The sequence below is a fragment of the Herpailurus yagouaroundi genome, unplaced genomic scaffold (assembly GCF_014898765.1).
Source record: "Herpailurus yagouaroundi ecotype Mexico unplaced genomic scaffold, PumYag 160, whole genome shotgun sequence".
Lineage (NCBI taxonomy): Eukaryota > Metazoa > Chordata > Mammalia > Carnivora > Felidae > Herpailurus > Herpailurus yagouaroundi.
Genome location: NW_024412401.1, coordinates 49527400 through 49548791, shown reverse-complemented (window position 1 = coordinate 49548791; position 21392 = coordinate 49527400). Strand labels below are relative to the sequence as shown.

At 44.8% G+C, this 21392-nt stretch overlaps 1 protein-coding gene across 3 annotated transcripts in view; it reads right to left on the bottom strand.

Annotated features, from left to right (window-relative positions):
* Positions 1-21392, bottom strand: part of GARNL3 (GTPase activating Rap/RanGAP domain like 3) — a 149559-nt gene that overhangs the window by 101522 nt on the left and 26645 nt on the right. The window contains exons 1-2 of one of the 3 annotated variants that reach the window (XM_040482369.1): positions 10806-10926; positions 9753-9822 (exon numbers count right to left, since the gene is read on the bottom strand). In XM_040482369.1, coding sequence (XP_040338303.1) covers positions 9753-9822; positions 10806-10813 — 78 coding nt within the window. In that variant the 5' untranslated portion in view covers positions 10814-10926. Of the gene's footprint in view, positions 1-9752; positions 9823-10545; positions 10566-10805; positions 10927-21392 lie in introns of those variants that run through there. The other 2 variants (XM_040482370.1, XM_040482368.1) reach the window with 2 other exon arrangements.

Genomic DNA, 21392 nt, shown 5'->3' with positions numbered 1-21392 from the left:
AAAGGATGGAGTTAGATAAGAGCAAGCCCAGAACAAGGGCGAATTGGGTGTGGGTAAATAAAGTGAAAGCAAGAGAATCTGATCAGGATGTACGTTATAAAGCCCTTTAAGGTGGTGAGAGGCAAGCCATAATTAGGGCTCTGAGTCTCCCTGGAGGCCAATTCAAAGAGGAAAAAGCCCCAGTCCTTGACAGGACTCCCAGCGCCCATAAGATTAACAACAGAGCAGCTCCTCAGGAGAAGCATCATACTTTTTGGTCCTGAGCAAAACTTTTCTCATAGGCCCTTTTAAAAGACACACTTTATGGCAGACAGAAAAATCAAGAGCATCCTTCAAGAGACATACCATCTAGATTCATATGGCTTTTTTCCCATTCTGTCCATCAGGCCAAGTTAAAGATATAATGCCAAGGCACAGATCAAGAGAAGCAAGTCTAAGAGTGGCCAAGAGCAGCAAGGCCAAGTTTTGGTAGCTATCTCATGGTGGACATTAATCCAGGAATTAAATTTAAACTATTATGGCATGGATGTCTCTTTGGATAATTCCTTATCAACATTCTTCTTAAAATCAAGCCTGTTAAGATTTGGCCAGAAGAGAGTTTGAAATTATACGTTTGAGCTAAAAACCTAAAGCAGAGCTATTCTGTGCTGCTGATTAAGGGCAGAATTGTCTGCTCCCAACAATCCACTTCGTTTCTTTAGAAAACAGCCTATAAACAGTGGCTTGGAGGCTGAGCGATGAGGCCCAGGGGCTCCTGGAGGCACACAGATGTGGGTTGAAATGTCACCTTTACTGCTTCACTGCCTGTGGGACCTCTCTGAGATCATCAGTTAAATGGGGATCCATTCAATATCCACAAATGTCTCCCCCCACCATGCACCAGGTGCAGTGTAATGAAATAATGCCTACTTCCTACAATTGTTTGTGAGGGTTAAATAGGGAAATGCACCAAGCATTGAGCTCAGTGACTGGCACATAGTAAACATTCAATAAATATTGAAACTAATAATAGTAATAACAAAATAATAATCACAATAGAAGCTTTCTGGCTCCATTATAATACATAATTACATGTTGAAGGTCTCAAGGTTCTACATCACAGGAAACGGTTGCAGTGATTTTAGCCTGGAAAAGTTTCAAAGTCAGCATTACCAATCACCCACCAAGACACCAAAAATACCCGAAAAAGCACCCACACTTTTACGCTGTGCTAACTTACTGGTAAACGCTCTGAGATAAACATGCCTGGAGGCACCTAACGGAGTCAACCTGCTATTGCAGACTTAGATATAAGCCGGTTCAATTTTGGAGAACATCTGCCCAACTTGTGATTTTAGCTGCAGAATGTTGAAGGCTTGATGTTTTAGTGTTCCTGAGGGAAATATGCTGGTGCCCTCAATAATCTCTCAATTTGGTAATACCACACAGAATGTAATTTCTCCTATCAAATGGCTATGAAAACAAAAAGCCTACTCAACCCTGAACAGAGAACAAAACCACACTGTGTCAGGGACGTGGGACCAGCAGCTACGTCACTCATTAGCCAAGAATCATCTTTCTGTACAACATTCCCACAGATATAATCCAAATTCGTGTCTGAGCAAAAACACAAATCGCTACGTATCGGGACTTCAAGAGTCCCCACACAGATAAAACCTCAGATGCCAAGCAAGTCCACAGTCAACTGTCCTTTTGATAGTGATTAGAGAGTCCCACCAGGTAGCCTTGGAGGCCACTGTGAGTTCCTAACAACAAAACCCTGCCATCCTCATAGAGAAGCATTTATGTGTCTTTCCCGTGCATCAGGGGAGAGTGCAACTCATCCAAACACAGGCTTGCATCATTGAGGTCCAAGTTTAAAAAGGAATGGACAAAATACTACCCTTTGAAATTACCTTGCAGACTGTGACACCCCCAGAAGTATCCAGATGTAGGGTTATATGAAAATCAGCAGCTGGGCTGGGCAGGAGAGAGATCTATATTGTGTCCATACCATTCATCATTCATAACACATCAGGTTCTTATCCACTGAGTCAAAGGCCAAGAAAAGATCAATAAAAGCTACAAACAATCTTTGCTTTGCCTGACAGATTTTGATATAAAGTGGTGAAGAATGGTCGATGGTGTAATAGCTATGCTTTGCCGAGAATGCTGCCATGAGAGACCAGACTTTCAATTCATCAAGAAGAAAAATGGCATATATTTTAGATGGAACGCACTGCAAGCTAATGAGTCCAATTATATTGGGGGGGGGTGCCAAAGAGGCTCATTATTCCTTTCCTTTATTTATATTTGATGGGTTAGGCTACTTTCTAATTTCAACCAAATTGAACCATTCATTCATTCAATCAATACTTACTAAGTAATGAATGTTAAGTACTCTGCTTGGTGCTAGGCAGACAGTGGTAACTAAAGAGCCACGCTTTCTATTTTTAGGAAGTTTATAATCTACACCCTTGTGTGTGGGACTGAGAAAAGTGCCAGGGAGAACAGTCCACTGGCAGAAGAAGAAATTCTCACCAGGTGTTTTTTAGTTTGAGATTGTAAATCATCTACCAGATGAGGGAATGTTAGAGAACCATTTGGGGGGGGGGAGGCGTCATGCCGTTTGAAACTGAATTTTGTCTATAATGTTTTCAGAGAGAAGTTGCCCCACCCACAAACTGTGCTGAGGTGATGGGTCTAAGAGGTCTTTTTTTTTTTAAGAGGCTGTTTTTATACCACATGACGCCACTTCCCCAAACACAACAGTGTCAATCAGGGACAGACACCTGAACCAGAGGAACCAATCTGTTCTACTTGGAATTTGAAATTAGGGCTCAAGGATGAACAGACGGTGGTGGGCATTGGGGCTGTAAGACCAGGGGAAACTAGGGGGCTGGAAGTCAATTTAGTAACAAACAGCATTTAATAAGAATTTAGTGTGTACCAGGTCTTAGAAATACAACAATGAGCAAGACAGACATGGTTCCCACCCTCATTCCTGGTGGATGACAGAGTAGAAAGTAAATAAATACATGAAATAAATGGAGGGTGTTAAATACTATTAAGAAAAGAAACAGGATGCTGAGTTAGAGAACAGCATGGAGAAGAGAACCACTTTAGGGAGAGTGCCTCTCCGAGAAAGTGACATTTAAATTTTTTTAATGTTTATTTATTTTTAAGAGAGAGAGAGAGTGAGCATGCGTGAGTGTGAGTGGAAGAGAGGCAGAGAGACACAGATTCCAAAGCAGGCTCCAGGCTGTGAGCTATCAGAACATAGCCCGACATGGGGCTCGAACACACGGACCCCAAGATCATGACCTGAGCCAAAGGTGGATGCTTAACTGACTGAGCCACCCAGGCGCCCCCGAGAAGGTGACATTTAAGCTGAAACCAGCCATGAGAAGTGCCGGAGAAGCCCATTCCAGGCAGAAGGAAGTTTAAGCGCAAAGGTCCTGGGACAGGGAAGAACTCACAGCGTTCTAGAGACCAAAATAAGGCCAAATGTGTGAAGCACAGTGAGGGAGTGGCATGAGAGAAGGTGGAAGAGGAAGGCAGAACCGGATCACATAGGCTCTTGTAGGGCTTTGTAAAGGGTCTTGAATGGGCAGCCAAGGGTTTTAGGAAAGAAAAGACACTGTATTGTCAACATTTTAAAATATCACTCTGGTGTGAGGACAGACATAGAGACTAACAGGATGGAAGAGAAAGCCTAGAAATCAACCCTTGCATATATGGTCAATGGATTTTAGACAAGGGTGCCAAGATCATTCAATGGGGAAAGGACAGTCTTTTTTTTTTTTTTTAAGTTTATTTATTTTGAGAGTGAGTGAGCATGTGAATAAGTGTGTGCAAGCAGGGGGAGGGCACAGAGAGAGAGAGACAGACAGACAGACAGACAGAATCCCAAGTAGGCTCCACACTCAAGTGAGGAGCCTGATGTGGGGCTCGAACTCACCAACCATGAGTCTGAGCCAAAATCAAGAGTTGCATGCTCAACTGACTGAGCCACCCAGGCACCCCAAAAGGACAGTCTTTTCAATAAATGGGGCTGGAAAAATGGATCTCCACATGCAAAATAATGAAGCCAGACCCCTGTGTCACTCCAAACACACATGAAATAACTCCAAATAGATCATAAACCTATCAAATGAAGCTGGACCCCTACCTTACACCATATACCACATACAACAATTCAAAATGGATCAAACACAAAAAACATAAAACCTAAAACTATCAAGCTCTTAGAAGAAAACACAGGGTGAAATCCTCATGACATTTGGATTTGGCAGTGACTTCCTGAATATACTATTGAAAGCACCTGCAAGAAAAGAAAAAATAGATGAGGGGCACCTGGCTGGCTCAGTCGGAGGAACACATGGCTCTTGATCTCGGGGGGCATGAGTTTGAGCCCCATGTGGGGTGTAGAGATTACATAAACAAACATTTTAAAAAGGAAAAATGGATGGATTGGACTTCATGAAAATTAAAAACTTCTATGCATCAAAGAATATTATCAACAGAGTAAGAAACCAGCCAAGATAACAAGAAAAAAGATTTGAAGATCATATATCTGATGAGGGAATTAGTATCTAGAATATATTAGGAACTCCTGTAACTCAGTACAAGACAGACAATTCAACAGCAAAACAAACAACCCCATTAAAAAACAGGCAAAGAGGGCAAAGAACTTCAATACCATTTCTCCAAAGGAGAAATACAAATGACCATTAAGCCCATGAAAAGATGCTCAACATCATTAATCACGAGCGAAAGGCCAATCACAACAATGAGGAGGTGCCCCTCTACATCCATTGGAATGGCTATTAAACAAAATGGAGCCAATACGGGTGAGAGTGTGGAGAGAGTGGAATCCTCGTGCATCACTGATGGAAACGTAAAATGGCGCGGCCACTGTGGAAACAAGCTTGGGAATTCTCTAAGAGTTAAAAATAGAATTATTACATGATCCAGCAATTCCACTCCTAGCTAACAGACCCAAAAGATTTGAAAACAGCGACTCAAACAAATACTCGCACACCAGCGTTCATGGCAACATTATTCACCATAGCTAAAAAAGTGCAAGCAACCCAAGCATTCATTTAGACAAATGGATAAACCAAATGTGGTGTCTATAAAGGACACAATTCATCCATGAAAGGGAAGAAATTCTGATACATGCTAGAACATGGATGGACCTTGAAAAAAGCATGCTAAGTGAAATAAACCAGACACAAAGGACAAAGAGGGTAGCACTCCACTTACACGAGGTCCCTAGAATACGCAAATTCATAGAGACAGAAAGTAGACTAGAAGTTACAGGGGCTGGGAAGAGAGGGGAACGTGGCGTTGTTGTCTAATGGGTACAGTTACTCTTAGGGATGATGAAAAATGCTCTGAAGGTGGGTGATGATGATAGCTGCACAACATCGTGAATATGCTCACCGCCCCCCTGAAGTGTACTCTTAACAATGCTAAATTTTATGTAGTGCATGTTTGACCACAATAAAAAAAAAAAAAAGCAAACCAAACAAACAAATAAACAAACCATCACCACTGGGAAAACAGACGGGAGAGAGGTGACTGTGCAATCAGGGGAGCTGGGCCGCAGACAGAACGGCACCGATTTGCAGGGGAGAAATCACAGACCAGAGAGAACCCGAGAAAATAGCTGCCTGATGGCTTCCCGGTCACATGAGGCCCAGCTGTGCTGGCTGAGCTTCATTTTGGTGAGACCCACCCACATGCTTTCCGTGAATCGCCTCAGACTTGAGCTGGACTGAGTGGGCCTTTGTTCCTTGCAAGGAAACAATCCCTGATGAAGGCAGGGAACAGCTGGGATCCAGTGAGGCAGCAGCCTGGGCACTAAACGCTGGAGGTTCCTAAAGCCAGACACAGCTCCAGGAGGGCAGAGAAACTGCTTTTCGGTCCTCTCAGGGCTTAGCACCGGGCCTGCTGCGGGGTGACAGGCCTCCACTAAATGGTTATCGGGTGAGCACCGAGAAGCCCTCTGTGAGCCTTCTCATAAAGGTCTGAGCTTCCACGTTCTCGCTCACCAAGTGTACGCCCAATTTAAATCAAGCCAACTGAGCCCCGAAACCTATCCTCACTGTCGATGTGAACAGCCAAGCTTGGTTCTTCACAAGGACTTCTACCTCATTCGGTCAAGGTCAAAAGAAGTCTATGCAAAAATTTCAATTTTACAGGCTGCTGGCCACCCTTTTACCAACTTTGAGTTTCAGGATGCCCACGATTTATTGAGTTTCCAACAACACTCATCAACCCGAGTGTGTTAAAAAAAAAAAAAAAAAAATTAACCTTATTTTCTCATGACCAGAGAATCCATAAAACGGTTACTAATTTAATCACGCCTGTTGGTCAGAGGACAGCAAATGTCTCCTTCCTTAAAACACTGGGGTCAGAATTTCAAGAGATCCTGAGAAGGCAAAAATGGAACTTGGCTCATTTCACTCGTCTCAACCATGCCAATCACCAGCGCCTGTCATTTCTGACAAGGGAAGAGTCGACACAACCTAATTGCACAAAAGGAGGGGAACTGGCACCCAGAGAATCTACGGCAATGTTGGGCTACCACATGATTAAAAGGGTAACTTGAAGACTATAACAAGAAGACATCTACAGGGGCACCTGGGTGGCTCAGCTGGTTGAGCGTGCGACTTCGGCTAGCGTCATGATCTTAAAGTTTGTGGGTTCAAGCCCCACATCAAGGCTCTGTGCTGACAGCTCAGAGCCTGTAGCCTGCTTTGGATTCTGTGTCTCTCTTTCTCTGCCCCTCCTCCACTCACGCTCTGTCTCTGTCTTTCAAAAATGAATAAATGTTAAAAAAAAAAAAAGACATTTACAAAATATAGCTAAATGAAAAAAAGAGAGAAATGTGAAATTATACATATAATTTGATTATGACTATGTGGGAATGAGGTGAGAAGCTCTAAAGACTGGAAGGTACCCAAAGGAGATGAAAAAAGGGGCTGCAGGGCAGAGGAATGACACATGGATTTTTTTAATGCTTATTTATTTATTATGAGAGAGAGAGAGAGAGAGAGAGAGAGAGAATGTATGCAAGTGAAAGAGGGGCAGAGAGAGGGACAGAGAAAACCTTAAGCAGTGTCCGTGCTGTGAGTGTAGAACGCGACATGGGGCTTGAACTCACAAACCTCAAGATTATGACCTGAGCCCAAATCAACTCCGATGCTTAACCAAGTGAACCACCTAATTCCCATTATTGGAATTTTTAAATGTATTTAAAATTTACTTTATAATATTCAAAAAGTCAACTACACACACACACACACACGCACACTCATGGCTCCAGAGTAAAAACCTGAACAAATGGAAGGAAGAATTTTAGCCAGTGAGCTGCCTCATCAGGCTGGGGATGACGATGCCTAGTCTAGGGCTCACCAAGGCAGGGTTTCTTCAAGCGTGATCCTGGGACTGGCAACATCACCATCCTCTGGGAACTTGCTAGAAATGCACATTCTGGGTTAACCCCAGACCTACTGGATTGGAAATTCTGGGGATGGGGCCCAGCAGCCCGTTGTGATAAACTCTCCATGTGATGCAGGTGGCTGCTCAAGTTTGAGAACCACTACACTCAAGTACCTCCCCAACCTGACAGTGTGTGGTTCCCACAAGTCTACAAAGGGTCATCTTTGGGGGGTCTGGGAGATCAGTTAAGTGTCTGACTTCAGCTCAGGTCATGATCTCACGGCTCATGAGTTCAAGCCCCATAACAGACTCTCTGCTGTCAGCACAGAGCCCGCTTCAGATCCTCTGTCTCCCTCTCTCTCTGCCCCTCCCCCACCAGCACGCATGCTCTCTCTCAAAAATAAACATTTAAATAAGTGAATATATAATCCATCTTTCATGACTTTGTTCTCTCCCCAAACACCACTCTCACTGTTTATAAGAGCTCCGTATGACTTACTGGATCAGGTTCAAAGTCTTTACCTGAGTGAGAGTCACGGTTCTACTTTTATTGCCAAATTTTATCTATACCACCACAGATGGCTACCTAACAGGAACTGTGCTTATGCGTGCCATCTCATTCAATCCTCCCGACAACTCTATAAGACAGATAATATTAATATCTCCATTTATATAATAATATGATATCCCCACAGATGAGAAAGCGGGGGCCAAAAGAAGTCCAAGATCATACAGCTAGGAAATGATGAAACAGGCACGACTTCAGAGCATGTGTTCTTTGGCACCACTGAGGTTCAGAGAAGCTCCCAGACAACGGTGGGTGGTGGAGCCAGTATGCGAAGCCGGCCCGATTTCAAAGTTTGCCGGCTCTGTACCACTCGGCTCTGCTGCCTCATACTCTCTGCTAGGCAGGGCCACTTGCTCACTGCCCTTGGAATACAGCACCGCCAAGAATCACATTGTTGGCCAACATCTACTGTCGATCTTCTTTCACCACCAACCCACGTTAGACAGCCTGTGTGAGGCCTTCCAGGCTGCTTCCGTGAGATCCCTGGCTAGGAAGGGTCACACCCTCCCTTCTCTTAACCCCCACCGTGCCCTATCTGTATCCCTCTCCCGACATTTACCAGTTCCCGCCCCGAATCACAGTTACACACGTGCTCCTTCGGGAGAGGCAGTGGTCTGAGCTGGCCTGGTGCCACCGATGACTGACACAGAACATGCATTGATTGAGTCAAGCAATGTGTCTTTTATGTGACTAAATTCATTTTTTAGATATTTTACGTATCTTATCTGCCCAGCTCAAGACAGTAAGCTCCTTAAGAACAAGGACCAAACCTTTTACTTATTTTATATTTTCAAGACTACTCAGCCCTGGGCCAGATAATACAGTCAAGTCGGTAAGATAAGCTGGAGTTCAAATGAAATGCTACTGGTACACAAGTCTGGTATAATTTTTCCTACTACTTAAGCCCTGCAAGAATGCAGCATATATTAGTGGAGGATAACTGGGTTCGACACAAATGGATCCAAGCAACTCATTTTTTTGTAAATAGAAATAATAAATTTAATGTTTTTATTAGTGTTAGATAATAATCAAGAGAATTCCAGAATTCCATGAGCACATTTTCCTGAAAATTTGTTCAAATTTCCATGGGGGACCAAAATCACAATTCTGTCTTTAAAAAATTGAGGCTAAAATATGCCTTCATTATTCCTCTTTTAAAATGAAAGCATACTCTTTCCAAAAATCATAACATAAACCCAATGTCTCTCATAAGGAAAATGTGTATATTTTCATTCCGCATATCTATCATCTATTAAAGTCATTTATCTAGCCCAACAAATATACTTTTAATAGGAAGAAAAAAAAATCTCATCAATATTCTAACTCCTATCACATATCCAGAAAGCAAAGGTACAGAAAATCAGAATAAGTCTTTCAATAATATTTAAACCTCAGAAACTAGGTGTGTAAACTTTTAAGAATAAGATAATACAAAAACCCAATGCTGCCTCTCTTAATTCATTAATCATTTAATTGAATTACATACCCCGATTTTATACACCAGAGAAAAATACCAAGCCACAACATATTTTTAACAGACTGGGAGACACAGATTAAGAGTACGTGACAATAAAAACAAGTAGATAAAGATGATCGGATTTTTATGGCCTTTCAACAGTCATTTCTTCCCGTCCAAGCCTTATACTGTACCCACATGGTCTGACAGTAAATAGACAACAAAAGATCTGATGAGCTTGGCGATGCTCTAAATCTAAATCAATGTACTACCACTGAACAGACAGTGTAAACTTACCAGCTCCACAGATCCATAATGTTTCCTACTGAAATCCCCACGTCTACAGCCTAGGTCTTCCGAGACAGAGCTGGAACAAAAATGCTTCATCAGTATTATACATAGCGATCTGGCCACAAACCTTCTGCAAAAATCCACTACCATTTGCAAAAAGGGCTGCTATGGAACAGGCTCGCCCCAGCTCCTCACTGCAGGGGAGCCTCCTCGCCACAGACACAGTCCTCAGCAGCCATTGCAGTGCCCAGCTTCCTGGAGCCCTCAGTAAAAAGAAAAACACCCGAGTCATCCCTGCAAGTATAGGCAATGATTGAATTAAATATTTAGTCATTTGGAATCGATTGAAATTTCCAAGGCGACTGGTGGTTTATAATTTCATTTCTGTATAACCAAAGGGGATGAGAAACCCTGCAGTAAACTTGAGGCCAGGGACAAAGCTTGCAATTATCTTTCGTTTAAGAGAGCCTCTTTGTCCCACATGTTCAACATAAAAATAACCAGCATTATTTGATGCTATATGGCAGAAATGAAACTTGAAATAGGAGGGAAAAACTTCAAAATCCTGGTAGGCCCCTCCCCACCCCCCCCCCGCTTTAATTTATGACAATATGACAATGTGAAAAAAAGAGAGCAGCCCTGACAGAAAAATCTAAAAACCTAACTTCAAGGATATTCAGTTTTTATATAACAGTAGCTAATGCCTCTCCCACCCCCCACCCCCAGGAGGCTTAAATCAGATAAGAAAAATCACATGCATTGTGGAGAAGAGCAATTAAAACACGGGTGAAACTCTTACTGCATTTACATCTTGAATGTATAGTTACACACTCAAAAGATACATATCTTATCCACGAGGTAGTATATTTAGGACCCCAAGCAGTGCTCCTGAAACCACCGGAGATTCACAAATGCAAGCAGCTTTAACAAGTCTTGTCCTCAGAGGTCATGCAAATAACTCCTACTGAAACGTAGAAAACAGAACTGCACGGGAGCTCCATGTTTGATATATCCAAAAATGTTTGGGCTCTAACATGCAGAGAAAGGTGAATTTTGTACCTTTTCATCCTTCCTTAAAAGGTGGCTACATTTTCTACATTACAGCCTCCTTGGCACGCTCAGGGAGAGACTGACTCTGCTGTTTAGCATCCACGGACCTGACTCTTTGCCAGGACACTATTTGATAGGCTCCAAGCAAGACAGCATGAGAGAAATGAGATTAGAGGGTCTAATGGTATTCTGCTTCCACCATTTCACAGAGATGGCTGAATTAATCTTATATGAGAAATTTAACCTTTTGTAGTCTCCACTTCCTTAGCAGAAAATGTGCAACAAATTAATGACTGCAGCTTGGAAGAGTGTCCGAGATATTACCCAGGCAACCGTCCTGCTTTTGGTGACAGGATTTTCTGTACCCCCCACCCCCCACCCCCAAATCCCCGAAAGAGATTTAAAACTTCTGGTCTGTATTAAATATGTCCTCTATGTCCATTTTCAAAACCCTCCTGGAGAATCTGCCATTGCCCTACATAACAGTTTCAGGATCCTTCCCCGGTGGCCCCGTGTAACCGAGAGAGGGGGCTCCAGTGACAGGAGTGTCTAAGCACCAGCTAGACATCAGGCAGAGAGTGGACGCCCAGTGGCTGATGACTGAAAGCTCTGTCTGCCTGGCTCGGCCCACCTCTTCAGTTTTAGTGGGGCCACCAGCCCACCATCAATAGCAGCAGTTTCTAAAAATTTTTTTTTTTCAACGTTTATTTATTTTTGGGACAGAGAGAGACAGAGCATGAACGGGGGAGGGGCAGAGAGAGAAGAGAGGGAGACACAGAATCGGAAACAGGCTCCAGGCTCTGAGCCATCAGCCCAGAGCCCGACGCGGGGCTCGAACTCACGGACCGCGAGATCGTGACCTGAGCTGAAGTCGGACGCCCAACCGACTGCGCCACCCAGGCGCCCCAATAGCAGCAGTTTCTAACACGAACGGCCAATATCATGAAAAGAACAAACATGCTGGGCTCTGGGCCCCTCCCCAGGCTGCTCTCAGCAGCACCGAGGGTGTTCTAAGACACAGTGCCAGCTCCCTAACTTTGCCAACAGCCAGAAAGTAACTCAACAAAGATGACAGGTCTGTGTCCTGGGGCAATCACATCCTCAGAAGCTTCATAGTGGGAAAGCAGTGTCCTATGAAAACAACCAGGAGAGAGATAAACAGAACATCTGCTATTGGTTGTCCTTTCCCCCTCTAATTACATCTCCCCCAATACACTGCAGAGACAGTGCCTGCTGATGGTGGGAGCCAGGCTGAACTATATGGGGCGCACTTCTGCGGCCTCAGGAGGCACTCAAACCGCCTTGTTATGAAACCCTCCTGGCTCCCCTACGCCATCCCCAGGCTCTCTGGCCCCTTCGGACCCAGCACAGGAGATGTGATTGAAGAGGTCACCCGGAGCTCCAAGAGGAACTTTGTTCTCCTGCAGGTCCCCGCGCCTGGCCTACTGCTCGGCACAGAGTGGACATGCGGGACATGTTTGTTGTATTAGTGGAGATCTTCGCACACCGTTTGGATCTAACTAGCTAATGCCTGAGAGCACCCCTCGTGGGCACGAAGGCTGACATTCTCTCTCATAAGCCAATGGTCATTGTTCCATCCGTCCAGACAGCTCTGGCCCAGGAAGCAGACACTGCTACGTGCACGCCAAACCTTAATCTGTTTTCCTCTTGGGCTTGTCACTAGACTACGTGTCCCAAGCCCCTCTTGCAGTGTGACTGCATGACTGGGCTCTGGCAAAGAGGATATGGGCACCACTTCCAGGCACATCCCATGGGACGTCTTACTTTCCTTCCCCTTGGCCAGCAGGGTGGGGAGGGCTGCAAGGACCCCCAGGAGGGCAGAGCGTCAAGAGGAAAAACACCTGGGTCTCTGAAAGACGAAGCAGAAGGCCACACCTCCAAGAGCCTCCGTATTAGAATATGATGTGAGCAAGAACTAAACACTGAGTGTGTTCATCCCTTAGAATTTAGGTTTACCCGTTAAAGCTGCGGTGTCACCCAAAGTCATATGGAAGTAGGTATCTTGCAAGTGGGGTGCTCCCATAGCAACAACCTACTATCTGTGGCACCGGCCTGGTAGGCAGGCAGCTGCCAGTAAGGAAACTGATCTCAGAGGCTGGGAAAATGGAGATCTACATAACAAGGTGGCAAAATATGGGATGAAACTTACACCTGCGGTAATGTAGAAGGCGGACCTGCAGCCCTAGGGAAAGTGGCTGGACAGAGCAGTGATGCTGTGCATGGCTGCCACTGGCCGACTTTAGCAAGGTTTTTTACAAAGAAGAGACGAACCCAGGCAAGAGCCAGATGGATTTCACACACAAGAAGCAAAGAGAGAGCGTCTAGAGACCAAGGGCTTCACAGGCTTTGAGAATTCATGGGTTTTGGACTCTAGACAGTAAGAGTTCTGGCCAATGCAGTGTGGGTAGAAATGATGGGTACCTCTTCCACGGATAGTCCTTGCTCTCTTTCCTCATCCACCGGTTGAATGGAGAGGGCAATGAAGACCAAGCGGGGGGTGAAGCCACAACATGAAGGAGGCTTGGTGACCACAGAGAAGATCCCACAGGATGTGAGTGTAAAATAACTTTTCTTATTTTATGGCACTAAGACTCAGAGTTTATTACAACAGGTGATTTTACCTTAACAGATAAAGCTCTCCACAGGTAACAGACAGGGGAAGGGTAACTCCCACAAAAAGGGGTTGTCAGAGGGCTGGTGGGCCAGGATGACTCTCCGGGGTGAGCAAACGGTGGCCCCCCAACTGCCTGTTACTGTGAACAAAGTTTTATTCGCACACAGCCGCGCCCTCTGGATACAGGTAGTCTGCAACGGCTTTGGCATCACAAAGACCGAGCTGAGTACCTGCAACAGAGACTGCATGGGCCACAAAGCTCAAGCTATTTACTACCTGGCCCTTTTACAGAGAAAGTTTGCCCGGCCACTGCCATGCAGCCTCACAGATCCTTTTTGTTAGTTTCAGGCCTACCCATAAACTGTGATTAATAAGCCAAAGGAAATACTCAAGTCCACCAGAATCCCTGGGGGAAGCTTTCTAAAAATGCAGGTTCCCTGGCCCTATTCCCAGAGGCTGTGATTCAGCACGTCTGCGACTCTAACAAGCAGCCGGGAGAATTCTGATACAGGTGGTCCACAGACAGTGTTTTGAAAAATACTGCTCTTCCAGACGACTCTGGAATCCCTGGGAAACCCGTTCACCATTATGCAGCACTTTTATAAGGAAGGACAAGGCCTTGTTTGTTTTCTACTAATGGGAGGACATACGGGTGATACGGTCCTTAGGGGCAGGTGCTTCAGTCACAGATATAAGTCCTTAACCTCTCTGGGCAATTGTTCCCTCCTGGATAAAATGTGGTTGTTGCTATCGCCTACTTAACAGGGTTAGAAAGAATAAATTAGAATAAAAGTTTATTTTAAGCACAAGGACTGTCACATAAAAACTACTCAATTAGTGTTAGCTATTATTACTGCTCTTATTAGTAGTATCAATTCTTAGGTTGTTAGAGCCCTGGGAAGGGACATTTGCCATAAATGATTACACGCTTTTTCCAGAGTTTTAAATAAGACCCCTCCCCCACCAACCTTGCAGAAGAGGAGGCTTGGGGCCAAGCAGTAGGCCTCCCAGGGCAAGGTTAAGTATAGCATCACAGCTCAGCATGACATCTCCTCCCTAAAAGGGTTGCCCTAGCAGTGCGACCTCACCTAGAAAATACTTAGGACCCAAGAACATGTCACCAGCACAAGGCAGGTGCAAAAAAGAACCAAAGAGTTCAAGTTCTTCACATGCAGTGTGGTCTGGGCTCTAAATAAACTGTTTTAGCAAAACTAATGTGTGAGGATGCCGGATCATGCTTTGCAAGCGTGTACAGAGCTGAGGACCTTCATGTCACGTCTCTAAATAAGGCCAGGGATGGGAGCACAGATTTCCAGCCCCACAAAGAGGCTAGAAAAATTACCATTATATAAGTCAGGTTCTCGGAAGGCAGGACAACCCCCTCCAAAGAGTCAAATTAAATAAGGAAAGAAAAGAAGCTGACACTCAATGATACAGGTTCTTACTCGACTGACCTGGAGCTTAGTGACTCACATTAACGACAGGCCAGACCCCACCAATCCAGGCCTCAGTCATTTCTAGCCCTGCTGGAATAGTTAAAGCCAGCACGGGGACTCTTCCTGGATCAGCAGAGAGAATTTGTGAAAGGCAACAGGCAGTTTTTCAGAAGCCTACTGATGGCAGAGTTCAATGTCAGGAGCTCCAGGACAATGCCTCAGCCCCCTTGATAAGCAGACAGTAATAGACAGATGGAAGAGATTCCCCTATTTGAGGAACAGAGAGGCTAAAAACTGTGCCAGACTACAGACTGAGGCGTGGAGGGAGCCTGAGCTTCTAAACACCAGGAACTAGAACAGCTTATTGCACATAAGGGACCAGTTGTCTCTCTTGAAGATAAGCGACACCGAAAAAGCAGAGATGCAATTATACATTAATTTCCAGGGGTGAAATGGAAGATTTCTGTCCTCGTTTGAAGACACCTAAGATACCAGGAAGAAGGAATTAAGCAGGAAGATCTGTAGAGTGAAAGGAGCCCTGGAAATCAGAGCCCCTTGATTCTTGCTTCAGACAGCACCCTGTTCCCCTACCGTGTTGCTGGGGTTGCAGGTACCATGTGCTCTGTGGACCAGGATCTTTAAGTTTACCACACCCTTAGCAAATTCCACCAGCCATAAGGTGGTCAGACACACATGCCCGGATTTGGATCTCTTTGGCACACTGGCTCTGTGACCTCAGGCAAGTTACTTACCCTCCCTGAACCTCTTTCCTCATCTATGACATGGGCTTAAAATAACATCTGCCTCCACGGGGGGATTAAAAGCACAACACCTGACATAGTAGCCACTAAATAAATGTTCGTTATTCTAAACCCCACAGACCTTATCTATCTTGGTCACCACCAGGCCCTGTGTGTCTTTCAGAGTACCTGGCTCATAGCAGGCTGCTCAGTACATATTTGTTAAATAAATGAATCATGAATAAACGAATGATAATGTCTGCTCCCTTTGCTCTGCTTAAGCTCAGGTGGGTCCCTGCTTCCTTCTCATTCCCCTTTCCCCCACCCCCGAATTAGCTATTCTGAAACATCTCTTTCGGTGCATCTGATGTTACTTTCACTGTTACTCATCACCTTTCTCATTCAAATCCTCTTTTCTCCAACATTCTGGAATGCATTCCTCCTAGAATATTTACGTACTCACTAAGTTTCCAACAAAGACATATGTCCCCAGAATTCATCTAGTTCTCTACTATTAATGAAGTCTTACAATTCCCTGCAAGGTTTCTCTTAGTAACGATCTCTACCACCGCCTCTAAAATTTTCTAAATAAATAAATAAAAAAAAAAAAAAACAGCAACCACACCAAATACTGGTGAGGACAGGAGCAGCCAGACCTCTCATACACTGCGGTGGGAATGTCACATGGTAAGCTGAGCCTCTTTGGGAAATAGTTTGGCAGTGACTTATAAAATTAAACACGCAGTTTACCCATATGACCCAGTAATTGCACCCTTGGGCATTTATCCTGGAGAAATGAAAGTGGATAGGCACAAAAATCTGTACACAAATGTTTCCTAGCAGCCTTCTGCGGAAAAGCCCCAAGCTGGGAAAATCCTAGAAGTCCTTGAAAGGGCAAATGGTTAAACAAACTACGGTATATCCATCCCACGGAGTATTGCTCAGTAATTAAAGGAACAAACTACTGGAAAATGCAACAATTTGCACCAATCTCCAGGGGATTATGGTGCATAGAAAAAAGCCAATCCTAAGAGGTTACATTGTGTGTGGTTCCATTTATATAACATTCTCGAAATGACAAGGTTAGGGAGGTGGGCATGGTTATAAAGGGCTACATGAGGCACCCTGCGGTGATGGAGCCTTTTTGTACCTTGCCTGTGGTGGTGGGTAACCAGACCCAGCCATATCACAGAACTGCACGTAAAACAGGAAATCTAGGACCAGCAGACTGTATCCATGACAACTTTGTGGTTGTGATACACTGTATGATAGTGACGTAAGATGCTACCTTGGGGGGAACTGGGTAAAGGGCACATGGGATCTCTCTCTGTTCTTTTTTTTTTTTTTCTCCTTAAGCCGCTGCATGGGGCTTGAACTCATGACCCCGAGATCAAGAGTCATGAGCTCTACCGACTAAGCCAGCCAGGTGTCCCTCTCTGTGTTATTTCTTACAACTTTATATGAATCTATGATTCTCTCAAAAATAAAAAGTTTCATTTAAAAAAACTATCTGAGGGGCGCCTGGGTGGCTCAGTCGGTTAAGCGTCAGACTTCGGCTCAGGTCATGATCTCACGGTTTGTGGCTTCGAGCCCCTCATCAGGCTCTGTGCTGGCAGCTTGGAGTCTGGAGCCTGCTTTGTAATCTATGTCTCTCTCTCTTGGCCCCTCCCCTGCTCGCTTGCTCTCTCTCTCTCTCAAAAATAAATAATTTTAAGATATTAAAAAAAAAACTGTATCTGAGCCCAAATTCTTTCACTTATTCAATAAATAGTTACTGCGCACCTATGAGACCCCAGGTGGTAAGCCAGGTGCTAAACCTGAGACGTGTGGACCCTGCCCTCACAGCACTTACAGTTCAGCAGGAAATGTTCAAGTACACGGCGTTTCACAGGAACAAAAATATTGTGCAAGAAAAGCACATCTGGGTCTAGCAAATATAGTAAATTGTGAAACAGCCTCTTGTTATGCCTTCACGAGTAGCATATGCAAACTTCAGGTGCGGTGTCCCACAGCAGAAGCCTGGAAGGTCTGTTGTGAGTTCCTCGGCACCAGACTGGCCATCCGGAAAGCTGGGAACCACCACCTACCAAATGATCCCAGTAAGTGTAATGTCTGGGCATCTGCTCGCTCCCTTCTCCACTCTTCAGTGACCTGGGTTCTCCTCTCCTATAAGGTCATGACTGGAGGGCTTTCCAGCTGACAGTATAATTTGTCCACAGGAGACCTCTACAGGTATGACCACAAAGTGTTAAACAGGAACTTCTTCAAGGGAAAAAAAAAAAAAAATCAACAGACAACATATGTTGCTGCATACCTCCCTTGATCACTAGCAGGTTTTACTTCTTTGGGGAAATCCTTCCAAGGTCTGTCTCGGCAGGTCCTCAGAGTTTTTCCACTGAGGTGCACAAGATCTGCCTCTGGCTGCGCCCAGGCCCCAAAGGGACGCATGCTATCCAGGGTGGGCGCTTCTGAACAGTCCCCTATGTGGCAAGAATCCTAGGGAAGACCCAGGTCATTCTGACGCTTGCGACTCAGAAGAGCGCCCCTGGCCCCTGGGCCTGAGCCGGTTAGACATGCAGACTCTCGGGCCCTACCCCAGGCCTAATGAAACAGAATCGCCTTTTAACAAAATCCCCAGAGGTTTCATATACACACTGAAATTTGGGAAGCACCAATTCTAGATCTTGATTCTCCAAACTTTTTCCCTAATTTGTTTTATGATGACATATTTCAAGACACAGAAAAATAGATAACATAATGAACATTACAGATAGACTTGAAACGCCGGGGTACCTCTCTTTGATCCTACTGCCCTCTCCCCTTCCCCTGGAACAATCACTAAATAATTTGATATATACTTCTGGCTCATATTTTTATATTAGTACTACCTATGTACTTACTCATAAACAATATGCAACATTATTTCGCATGTTTTAAAATTTTACACGAATAAATACCGCACTATGGTATGTCTTTCCACAACTAATGTCTCTGGTTGAACAATCTGATGTCAAGATTTAGACATGTGGATACCCGTAGCTCTAATTCATTCACACACACAGCTGTACAGCATCCTTCTGCATTAATGTACCGTTGTTCTTCCATTCTCCTACTCTTGGACATTTCAGTTGTTTCCAGTTTCTAAGCAACACTGTAATGAACATCCTTTCACAACACTCCTTCAAGACGATAATCATGTCCCTAGATCACATACCCAGGAGGGGGAACTGCTGGGTCATAAGAGCCTGTTTATTTTTTCTACATATTGCAAACTTGCTTTCCAAAGCGAGAGTAGCGATTTCCTCCCCCAACTGTAGCATGTGCGTTGTGGGTGCTCTGCATCCTTGCTAACACTTGGTGTTGGCAGAAATGGGTTTGGGCCAGTCTGAAGGACATGAAATAGGGTCTCACTGAGATGTGGTTTCACTTTTCACTCCCCTGATAACACAAGCCTGGACATCCTTTCCTTTGCTTATTAGCTCTATGGGCTACCTTTTCTAGGATGTACAATATTGCTGATCCTCTGCCCACTCCCCTTCTGTAGGTTGTTGGTCTTTTCCTAATTGATTTCTAAGAATTATTTGTATACTCTGAATACCACAACTTTTCGGTTATAAAAAGCACAGATGTCTTCTTTAAAACGGTGGTTTTTCTTTCAAAAATTTGCTCCTGGTATCTTTTACCATGCAGAAATTTAAAAATGCTATTGGGCGCCTGGGTGGCTCAGTCAGTTAAGCAGCATCCCCCTTTGGCTTAGGCTGTGATCTCCTGATTTGTGAATTCAAGCCCCACATTGGGCTCTCTGCTGTCAGCACAGAGCCTGCTTTGGAACTTCTGTCCCTCCCCTTCCCTGCTTGCACACACTCCCTCTCTCAAAAATAAAAAAACAGGGGCACCTTGGTGGCTCAGTCTGTTAAGTGTCTGACTTTGGCTCAGGTCATGATCTCACGGTTCGTAAGGCTACGCCCCACATCAAGCTCTGTGCTGACAGCTCGGAGCCTGGAGCCTGCTTCGGATTCTGGGTCACCCTCTCTCTCTGCCCCTCCCCAACTCATACTGTGTGTGTGTGTGTCTCTCTCAAAAAGAAACAAACATTAAAAAAATAAATACAAAAATTCTAGTGTAAACATGTTCAATCTTTTCCTTTCTGATCTTTGTTTTTCTGACTTATGAAATCCTTCACCACCACACATCATAAAGATAGTCTTTATGGTCTATATGGTCTTTATAGTCTTTATGGTCCGGGTGCCTGGGTGGCTCAATTGGTTAAGCTCCGGACTCTTGATTTTGGCTCAGGTCATGTCGTTACAGTTTGTAGGTTTGAGCCCCACAATCGAGCTCTGTGCTGACAATGTAGAGGAGTCTGCTTGGGATTCTCTCTCTGTCCCTCTCTCTCTGTCTCTCTCATATGCAGATGCCCAGTCCCCACCCCAAACCTCCTGGATCAGAATCTTCAGGAGTGGGATCTAAGCACCTGTCTTTTTAACCAAAATAAATTCCAAAGGTGACTCTGAGAAATGCTGGCAGACCTATTTTCTATCCTGGATGCCAACGGAAGGCGTCTCCTCTACAGAACCCTATGGAACCATCTAATCTCTGTCTCTTTCACCAGCTCAGTCTCTCTCTCTCTCTCTCTCTCTCTCTCTTTTTCTGCAGAGACTGTGCTTTGCATTCCAATGATATCAGTACTACCGACAAGCCCCAAATTTACACCTCCAGGCTTCATGTGCACTCGTTTACCTTTCCTACTTCTCCCAGAAGTGCCAGCAGTTTAGTGTGGGTTTGGCAAAACTGATCCAAGAATGTGATTTCTCACTTCCGCCAGTGCTTGATTATTTGCACAGTCTCTAACCTATGGAGCGAAGCACCGTTGACTTCTCTCTCCCAAGATCTACAGTCAGTCCTCAAATGTCACCAGTGACCACCTCCCTCCCAGTCCCTCTGTCTGACGGGTCCCTGTTGTCTGCAACTGAGATGCCTACAGTGGCCTAGCCAGTCTCCCTGTGTCTTCATCATACAATCTTAGGATAGAAGAGACTTCCGCAGACTTCCAGCTCCAGACACGTAAGGACCATCTGGGGTCCAACCTGTCATTTGTGATTGTGTATTCTCTACCAGATACTACTTACACACCGTTAGTGATCACAAACACAGTATGCCCCAAGGCCCTCCATTCTGGCTACTTAAACCGTTTTCTCCTGGAGTGAACTGAAGTCCATCCCATCTGAATTTCCACTAGCTGGTCCTACATCTTCACCCTTTCATTTTTTCCTTAATTTCTTTACCATTACTTACCCGCCCCGCACCCCCGGCCACTGTGGGACCTGCCTGCGCCCCAACTCAGCACTTCAAACACTCTACCTTTCTTCCTTTTCCTTCAGCTCATGAGCAGTTTCTTAGCTTCTTATCTTCAGACCTGGAATGCCCTCTCTAAACTCCTTTTTCTTCCCGACTCACTCCCTGCTCCCAGTCTAGAAATTCCAAAGAAGGATTGGATTAACGTCTGCCTCTCCCACTAGACTATAAATCTTACACTGGCAGGATCTTCCTTGGTTTTGCTCAATGTAAAATCCTTAGCACCTAACATAATACTTGGCACAGAGTCAGCTCTTACTGGGGTTGTACTGAATGATGGGAAGGGGGATGGGAACGGGAAGGGGAGGGAGAAAGAGAGAAAAAGAGAAAGGGTGGGGGGGGGGGGAGGAATGAAACAAGCCAGTTCACCCTTTGAGGCCATATGAAATAAGTTAAGATGGGGCACCTGGGTGGCTCAGTTGGTTAAGTG